Source organism: Rutidosis leptorrhynchoides, chromosome 11 (genome assembly GCF_046630445.1).
Source record: "Rutidosis leptorrhynchoides isolate AG116_Rl617_1_P2 chromosome 11, CSIRO_AGI_Rlap_v1, whole genome shotgun sequence".
Classification (NCBI taxonomy): Eukaryota; Viridiplantae; Streptophyta; class Magnoliopsida; order Asterales; family Asteraceae; genus Rutidosis; species Rutidosis leptorrhynchoides.
This window is the reverse complement of record NC_092343.1, coordinates 5,300,692-5,310,514: the sequence shown is the minus strand read 5'-3', so window position 1 is coordinate 5,310,514 and position 9,823 is coordinate 5,300,692. Positions and strand designations below refer to the sequence as shown.

The following is a 9,823-nucleotide window of genomic DNA, read 5'->3' as shown; positions in this document are numbered from 1 at the left end:
ACTGTTTATATACGAAATCTTGTGGTCTATATATATATTGCTGCCGGCATTAAACCTATATCTCACCAACTTTATGTTGACCTTTTTAAAACATGTCTATTCTCAGGTGATTTCTAAAGCTTCCGCTGCATCATGTTGGATCTAACCAGGATCTTGCGTACGCATGTTTGTGTCAAAAATAAAACTGCATATCCGAGATGTTGTATTGTAAAATATGCTAGAAACCGTGTTGTTGTCATCATTTGTAAAGTTTGTAAGTCGAAGATTATCGCTAAACGTTAATCTTCTTTTTATTGTCTTAAGCTTGTAACAAAAATAATGGTTATGGTTTGTAATGTATAATATATGCAGTTTTCTTTCAAAAATGTCTCATATAGAGGTCAATACCTCGCAATGAAATCATACGTTATCTAACGCGTTCTTATGGTTAAGGACGGGTTATGACAGTATTCACACAATCAACACACATTCCCTTCAAGAGAATTTGACGCAAACACCCTTAACCAAGGGTTTATACCTACCTCCACAATCCACCCATTTAGACACCTAAGTGCAAAATACACCTTTTTATACATTTAACGACACCCGAAGGTCCAAAACTAACGAGACTAGTTCCCGCGTTCCCGAAATACCCAAATACATCAACTTTAGCCATTAAATGCATACTATCTTGTATATTGCCCAAAAACCCGTTTCATGGTTGACCAAGTTTGACTTTATGGTTAAAATACCAATTTCAACCCGAAATCATTTCTCATGTTCACTTTCATTCAAAAATGCCATTTAACACTTAACAAAAAGTGTTTAACATCCATTTAATTCAATTTAGTGTCATTACCAAATTTGACCCAATCAAAGTCGACCCATTTTGACCTAAGTCTCAAAAACGCCCAAAATCACTAACGACTAGTGATTATATTACCAAAACACCAAATAACACCTAAAACAAGTATTTACATACTTAATTCACCAAAACTTGACTCAAAACCCATTTTGACACATAAACCCTAATTTTGACCCATTACAAAATTAGTCAACTCAAATACACCCAAAAAGGGTTCCAACGCTTCCAAAATCACTAAACTAAGTGAGTACACCCAAAACCAAAGCCTAATCATGGCCAAAACGTCAATCAACCCAAAACCCGCCATGTATCAAAAATAACTAGTTTCCATAAACCCACTTCATCATCTAAATGGGTTTTACAACTAAAAAGCTAAAAACCCTAACTTGAATACCAAATCATAAAGATGAATTTCGGAGTTAGAACTTACCATCACTATCACAACGTAGCCGTGAACGAGGAGAACAACTTTAACTCTTGAGACCCGACCCGAATCACTCTTCTTCTTCCTCAAAACCTTGATTCTCTCTCTAAAACCCTTTCTCTCTCTAGGGTTTGATGAATGTGTGAGAGGAAAAGAAGATGGAAGAATTGAGGTGGAAGTGGTGTTTGGATAAGCTTTTGGCCAGATTTGAGGTCCCCAAGTCGTCCATATGTGAAAAGACATTAATGCCCCTCATTAAACTCATTAAAAGGCTGAACAGCACCAGATCGTGCCTATTGTCGCGCCGCGGAGCAATTTGTCGCGCCGTGGCCCAAAGGGTGATTTTAGAACATGTTTTTCAAGCTTTCTGACCTTCAACATAGGCATTTGTCGCGCCGCGGAGCAATTTGTCGCGCCGTGACAATTGCCTGTTTCATCCGAACTTCAGCAAACTTGTTTTGGCCATAACTTTTTGACCGTAACTCCGTTTTCGATGAATCAAATATCGTTGGAAACGTAATAAGATTTCCTTTCTAATGGTAAGGTTTTGAAATGTCAACTCAAACTTTATTTGGGATCGAAAAGGTACGTACACATCATGTAACTCAAACAACGTCCAGTTTTCTTCGACATTCGAACAAGCAACACGTGTACGCTTGGTACACTTCATGCACTCATCGTACAATCATCTTTATACTATTATACAACCAAGTATGAACATTCTAAAGATCAATCAAGTACCTCAGACATGTATGAAGAAAAACGGGATGTTACAAAATTACATATCTTCTTGCGGTCATTTTCAAATAACTTTTCTATCTAACCATTAGTAAGAACTAGTTGTGGAGTCCTCGCTTCGCGTCGGGGGTTCCGTTTTGAATGCGAGTTAAAAAAAAATTCTTGATCTATTTTGTAAAAAGAATTTTTTTCGACATCTAACATTGAAGGTTGTTCCTTTTGTGAAAGTTGCTTCTTTTAGCGTTCATTTTTTTTAAAGTTAGTTGATCTATTTTGTAAAAAATAATGTTTTTCGACATCTTTTGGCAGCATTGAAGGTTGTTCCTTTTATGAAAGTCTCATTTATCGTTGAAGAAGAAAATGAAAAAAAAAAGGTTAGTTGATTTTTTTGGTAAAAAAGATTTTTTTTCGACATATTTTGGTAACATTGAAGGGTTGGTTCTTTTATGAGAGTTGATTCTTTTATCGTTGGAGAAAAAAAAGTAAAATAACGAAAATACCTCTTATTACTATTGATGAATAGCGCTATAGGATTTTGTCTATTAGATACGGTATACATTAGTTTATCTTATGAAATCGAAGATAAATAAGTTTATCTTATGAAATCGAAGATAAATAAATAAAATTTTAAAAAATACTCTTTAAATCCATTTCCTCCTCTCTTTTCATATAAAAGCTAAAACTATCACAAACCCTACATATAAAATCACTCTCTTCTCCCATTTCTTCTGCCGCCGCTGTCCTCCTTCTCCGCCATGGATCCCATTGTTTTTCAACCCAAACGCCGCTTATTGACTTATTATCCATCAACCATCGAAACGCCTACCCTTCTTCTCCACCCACATCGCCACACTCCTCTCACATTTTCCGGCCAACCACCCTCTACCGCCGTTGTCACTACCCTCTAAAGATGCCACTCGACACAACCGAAAAGGCTCTATGTTCCGATCTATATTTTTTTTTCCGTCGGACCATATGCCACCCTCAGATCTGTCTTTATATTATTTTGCTTTAGCATAATTTCGTATTTTAAGCACATTGGTGCTCATCTTCTTTTTTTTTTCTTCATGTGTTTTTTACATTATCGATTTGTCATCTCTATTTTCTCCCTCAACCGTGGCTGGAGTACGACGGTGGTGTTGAACGGAGTTGTTACCGGCGATCTAATATGGTGGTGTCAGTTGCCTGATAATTTGATGGTGGTATGAGGTTGTTGTGCTTCTTTATATGATTAAAAAATAATAATGTAAAAGGACAAATTTGCCTCAAATGATTTTTGGTAATAGGTGTGAGTATTTATCTTATTTATTTTTAATACTCCGTTATTTTTATTAATTTATTGCTCATTTGTACATCTTCCAAATTGGAGTTGTACATTTTTAAATTTTCCCTCCTCTATGTTATCATGCACGATTGATGCCTTGTATAAATAGCGTTTCAGCACAGTTTTTTCTATCAATTACATTTTCAATCTTCAATCATTCATCACTCTCTCGTTCAGACTCTCTCTTTCACAGGTTCGTTTACATCAACTTTATCCTTTTATATCAATTGCTAGATATCACAATTCATGTGCGATACGTTTTTCTGAAGTACGTTTAGCAAGTGAGATTAGTTTGAATTCATTATGTTTTACATGAAATTGCAGTACATCTATTCATTATCGACCGTATAATGAGGTTTTAAACCTAATTTTTGAATCGTTACTGTTATGTGTTGCAATTTGAAGATTTTGCAGGCTTTTTTCGCAATTTGATCCAATAATTGAATTTAATTGATATTTATTTTTCTGTTCTGTCCTGTACGTGATCAGTAGGTTGCTTATACCTTAAATGTCAATTCTGATTAATGTATTTCATATATTTCAATTAGGTTAATGATATTTTTGTTATATGATCACTGTTTAGGTTTTATTACATTCAGATCACTTAAGCTGCAATCTATGTATTGTAATTGTTCTAGTACTTTTGATCGGATCTAAAAGTGTGCTTCAGGACGGAACTAAAATCACTAGGTATACTTGAAATTGAATGTAGTGAATCATTCAAAAGTTTATCTAGCAATTTTTCCTTCCTTGTTAAGTTTGAACAAATCATGGCTTAAAAAGAGTATAGCATCAGGTTTGTTTAGCAAGTGATATTAGTTTGACTTCATTACGTTGTTCATCAATTAGTCGAATGAAAATGCAGTACGTCTATTCATTATCGACTGTATATTGAGGTTTTAAACCTTAATTTTGGGATCGTGACTGTTACGTGTTACAATATGAAGATTTTGCAGTTTTTTTCGCAACTTGATCCTTTAATTGAATTTAACTGCTATTTAGCTTTCTGTTCTATCCTGGACCTAATCAGTAGGTTATGTATATACCTTAGATGTCAATTAGGTTAATGATTAATGATATTTTGTTATATGATTATTGTTTAGGTTTAATTACAGTCAGATCACTTAAGCTGTTTAAATCACTAGGTATATTTGAAATTGAATGCAGTGAATCAGTCACAAGGTAATCTAGCACTTTTTCCTTCCTTCTTAAGTTTGAACGAATCATGGCTTGAAAAGAGTATAGTACTAAATCTGTAACATATTTCACGAGTCTGTTTAGTTTATATAAACTGCTGATTGTTTAGGATTCCAGCTGAAATAAGCTGGTAACACATTATTATTAGTACAATATAAAACTATCTTCATTATTCTGTAGCAAGAAGCCAGTTTGCATAAGTGTGTAGTAGAACTTTATAAGCTAAGGCTATTTTCAGCCAAGTATGTGTTGAAACTTGTGCTGACATTATTCTCACTTAATAGAAAGTATAACTTTGATTTCATTTCCCACTTAGGCCTTAGTGCAGGGAATGTCTACAAAATTTGAGAGAGTTGGTTTCATCTTTTATCTTAGGTAAGTTTAAGCTAGAGGACAGAATCTTATGGTGACTTTTTTAGCTCCGAAGTGATATTTCTACACGAATGAGAAAAGAAAGAATGTAGTTAAGCACAAAAGGCCATGATGGACCAATATCCAAAAGGATCAAGTTTGTGTTTGTAGACGTTCAGCTGTCTTTTAGTTTTGATTGCTTATAATAAATGGAAGATACATGACTTTAATATGCGTAAGTCTATGCCAGGCTAGTTATCTAGTTCCGATAATATATCTAATATATAATGAGTATGAAATAGAATAATTCAAACTGATGGTGATGATGTTTACATACAGGATTGTTGATTTGCAAAGAAAAATGGCCAAAACAAAGAAAACCGGTGTGGAAAAGGCTGCTTTCAGAAAAAGGCATGAAATATCTGAAGGAAAGAAGCCGGTAGAATTGGATGATTCAGGTATCTTATACTGTTTTTTGTTTATTTTGTATGCATTTTTGTATCTTATAGTGTTATTTCTGTATTGTGACTTTTTTTTGCTTCTGAGTTGAATGTAGATTCCGTTTTAGCTGAACTGAAGCTTGCAATGGCTGGTGCAAAAACTGCTTATAGCAATGCTGTGATTGCTTATAGCAGGGCTGTGACTGCTTATAGCAGGGCTGTGACTGCTCATAACAATGCTGTGGTAGCTATGCAGTCTAATTTGAAAGTGATCTTGGACGTTAATGATGCTTTTATAGAAGCTGGTGCTCTGGATGAGGTTATTGAGGCTGGGGATTTGCAGTTGATGCTCAATTTGGTGAAGTTGGCTAGTGATAAAGATGCTAAAGCTGCTGATGTCCCAATGTTACTCTCTTTGAGGGAAAATGAAAATGGCAAGTTTTTTTTTATTGTTTTAGTTGCATGCTAGTTATCAATGCATACTCTCATCACTATTTTTATTTGTTGCAGTTTTGGTTGCTCGATCCTTCATCCAGGAACTAGCTACACAAGTGAGGGCTGTTAAATCTAGCTTTTTGGAAATAGGTGCTAAGGTAAGCTACTTTATAAACAACTCCCAACTGGTTATTTGACTTCTTTTAGTGTGTCAAATGTTACCATTCATATCTATTAGTCTGTCTAATCTTTTTTTCCCTTTCCAAACAGGTTAATAGTGAAAGTAACCGCCTGGGAGCTCTGGAGATGGCTGTTGATAATATTCTTAAGAATTAGAAATTGTGCTGGTAACAATGGGAAAGAAGATCTCCCCCCAATCACCAATCTAGTTTGCTGCTTCTTACATACTCCATAATAGTTGTTCGCTGAATGTACTATTTTTTACGTTGTCTCTTATATCTTGTCAAAAGTTACTTGCATTTTATTTTGTCTAAGAAGCCAATCCAGGAGGATCATCCTTCATTGACTTGAGATTTTAGTTTCCAAGTATGAATTACCACAGTTTTTAAAGTGTTTGTTGGATGTTTTTATATTGGTTACTTCTCTAGTTTTCTGCATCTTTTTAACATTTTATAAATGAAAGTTTGATTAACACAGACAGCCTTCAAACTATATTAAAATATGATGAACACAAGTCAACCAGAGCTCAAACTTGATTAATCTTCCTCATTACACTCTCTACTGTCCATTCTCAGTTCTCAGTACGTTTTTCAAACACGGACGGATAAGAAACAGCTACTAGTACTATCTTTAGTTAGACTTGTGTGATTTAGTGATAAAGATTTAGATTTTATTGTTGTAATAGATGATAATTGTAATCGATTTTGTTTGAAGCAGTTTGTGATTATTGTAATATGATAAATGAAATAACAATGGAAGTTGTACTTTTATGATGAAAATAGAAACAGATACAATCAGTGAAGATCCAACTATGGATTCTTACTGCCTCAAACCATTGGCTGAAATTCCAACAGAAAGAGAAAAATAAGGATAAGATCATTCTCTCACGATGACTCCCTATATATTTATTCCAAAAGCAAGTAAATAACTAACTACTTCTATCGTAGCCATCCATTCCTTTCTCTTGATCATTCTTCCTGTGATAAACTCTCCAAGAAGTGGGCTTGGGCTTATGGTTGGGCTGCAATATGAATGTAGTGGGCTGCTCTTTATCATTTAGTTTCGTTTTGGTTTCTTTATATTTTCTATTTGATTCCGTTCATCAGACACCAGCTGCTTAACTTGGGTTGTGTTAATCAGGGTTTATATGTTTTGTGGGTTGTGTTTATCAGGGTTTATATGTTTTGTGACGTGTTTGTTAGCGTTTACTACTTTACTCTTATATGTTTTCAATTAGGCACAGTTTGTGTTTTATTTACGATGAATACATAGGAAGTTTTAAATGGGTATATAATTTTATTATTATCTTTTTGCTAATACCTCACTGTCACATCATCAAAGGCTTGGACCAAACGCTAAAGTGAAAACAGTTGCATGTATTTTTTTCTTAATTATAATTTAAGTATTGTTATGATATTCAAAGTTAACAAATAGCTGCACAATTTTAATCATATAACTATTTCACCACATAAATATGATTGACTATGATAGTATCAAAATTGTAGTATATATATGTACGCAGATGTAATTAGTTTTGTGCACCATTCTTATATATATATATATATATATATATATATATATATATATATATATATATATATATATATTTTAACGGCAAAGGAAGTATGTATTATATATATCAACACGAAATAATTACAATAATGTCACGCTTACAAAAACGGAACTACATCTAGGAAAACAAAACGACAAATATATAATCGAGATAGTAAGACTCCACAAGTGTGCAAGAAAACGCCGTAGTCCGTTCATTATCATTAAGGTCGAGATTGGACTTGAGAAGAATTAACTAAACAAGCTGGAGTGGGGACAGAGCACAGTGTTGGCAATTCAACGACAAAGCCCCCTGATCCACCTCAAATTCTCTCGACCAAAACGACTACTCCAGGAGTGGGGCAAAAAACCTGCGTGGAGAACAATTAATTAACCTATCCCGGATCTCCTAGACGATAAAGCTAGCGAATCATAACCTCGTGGATTTGCAAGCGAGACATCCCATTCAATATTGGTGCCTTTGATCCTATTAGAGATCCATTCGAAGCATTTAAGTTGGATGTCTTTGAATACCATTGCGCATGTCGGTTTTATCTTAGTGAAAGTGAAAGCGTTCGTACTTTTCCAAATCATGTATCCCGTAACCCATTCCGTAGCTTGCCACAACAGTTTTCCCAAGTCGGAGGTGAAGTTATATCCATTTCCAAGAAAAGATTCATTTATACCCAAGTTTGTAAAAGGGCCGAGCTTCCACCAATCATAGACACGATTCCAAATGTCAAAAGCGAAAGTGCATAAGATGATGGAGTGCTCTACTGATTCCAAACCATTGTCACAAACCGGACAACGTACCGTACCCAAGTCCATACCTCTCTTGTCAAGTTCAACTCTTGTAGGTAACCTTTTGTGTCGAGTACGCCAAATAAACAACTCAACTTTGAGGGGGACCAGTTTGTTGCGGAGCGACTTTATGCTCACGGTTGCGATGTCAGGGCTGCTCCGGACCAGAATATCCGTAAGCTTGTGAACCGAAACGAGCCATCCTTACTCCAAGACCATGACCATTCTTCTTTACCTGAGCTACACGGGACAAAACTAGATAAAAGATTAGTAAGAGTGGTGAGGTCCCCGGCCAATCTCCCCGAGATATCGCGGGACCAACACCACGTGGCATGAAAGTTCCCGCCCTCCCATCTCGCCCGGTCAAGAATTGTGGCAAATTTATTTGTGTCTAGTCTATAAAGCCTATTAAATTTGTCTTTAAGAACCATTTCCCCATGCCATAATTCATCCCAAAAACATGTACTAGACCCATCTACGACTCTTTTTTTGAAAGAATTAGCGAAAGCGGAGTTTGCATTAAAGATATTTTTACCCACCTTAAGGATACCCGCCCAAGTAGAAGAAGCTCGTGAGGAAGGGGGAGAAAAAGAAGTGTTAAGGCCCCCGTCCTCCCCGTAAATGTTTTTAATAATAGACACCCAAAGTGAGTCATTCTCATGTTTAAACCGCCACCACCATTTTGCAAGTAAGGCACGATTTTTAAACGCAAGAGGGGCAATATCTAACCCACCAAATTCACGAGGCTTAAGACAAGTATCCCATTTAACCCATGCCATTTTTGAGACCTCGGAAGATCCGCCCCAAAAAAACCGACGTCTCAACCCCTCAAGTTTATCAATAACACAAGACGGGGATATGTAAAGCGAAAAGAAATAAAGAGGTAGACTAGATAATACCGATTTAATTAATGTAAGTCTACCACCATACGAGAGGGATCTAGCTTTCCAATCCGCCAGCCTCTTACCAAGAGGGATCTAGCTTTTCATATATATATATATATATGAAATATATATATATATATATTCCTCTTCCTCTCCATTACCACTCTTTCATATTTAAGTATTGTATAAGCTTAGACCAAAAAGTAGTTATAAACTACTAAATTACAACACGTTATCAGCACGAAGTGCTCCATATAATCAAGGTTTATCTAAGCAAGTACAAGTCACTAATCAAGGTAAGAAATTCTTTAACGATATCTTCTATTATTTATTAGTAAAGTAAATATTATTATCATCATAAGTAAAATTATATTTCTATAATCTAACTTTTATTAACTTCACTAACATTTATATTTATGTTATTTAAGTTATATATGGTCGGTTATACCGCCTGAATTATATTTCTATAATCTAACTTTTATTAACTTCACTAACATTTATATTTATGTTATTTAAGTTATATATGGTCGGTTATACCGCCTGAATTATATTTTTGTAATCTAACTTTATTAACTTCACTAACATTTATATTTATGTTATTTAAGTTATATATGGTCGGTTATACCGCCTGAATTATATTTATGTAATCTAACT

At 34.9% G+C, this 9,823-nt stretch overlaps 1 protein-coding gene across 2 annotated transcripts; it reads left to right on the top strand.

Moving 5' to 3' along the window:
* Positions 1-2,683: 2,683 nt before the first annotated feature.
* On the top strand, positions 2,684-6,314 carry LOC139877387 (uncharacterized). 2 transcript variants are annotated; one of them, XM_071864809.1, is made up of 5 exons: positions 2,684-3,523; positions 5,218-5,336; positions 5,435-5,752; positions 5,829-5,911; positions 6,024-6,314. In XM_071864809.1, the coding sequence occupies exons 1-5, from the start codon at positions 3,423-3,425 to the stop codon at positions 6,087-6,089; spliced, it is 687 nt and encodes a 228-aa protein (XP_071720910.1). In that variant the 5' UTR covers positions 2,684-3,422; the 3' UTR covers positions 6,090-6,314. The 2 variants fall into 2 exon arrangements, with proteins under 2 accessions (XP_071720910.1, XP_071720911.1); XM_071864810.1 differs by lacking the exon at positions 2,684-3,523 and adding an exon at positions 4,675-5,113.
* The last annotated feature ends 3,509 nt before the right edge of the window (positions 6,315-9,823 follow it).

What these genes read in the sequence shown, in the direction of transcription:
- LOC139877387 (XM_071864809.1), top strand. Translation starts at nt 3,423, where the DNA reads ATGCCTTGTATAAATAGCGTTTCAGCACAGTTTTTTCTATCAATTACA. An exon ending in TCAGACTCTCTCTTTCACAG is followed by an intron (nt 3,524 to 5,217) that starts GTTCGTTTACAT and finishes GTTTACATACAG; the next exon opens with GATTGTTGATTTGCAAAGAA. An exon ending in GGTAGAATTGGATGATTCAG is followed by an intron (nt 5,337 to 5,434) that starts GTATCTTATACT and finishes AGTTGAATGTAG; the next exon opens with ATTCCGTTTTAGCTGAACTG.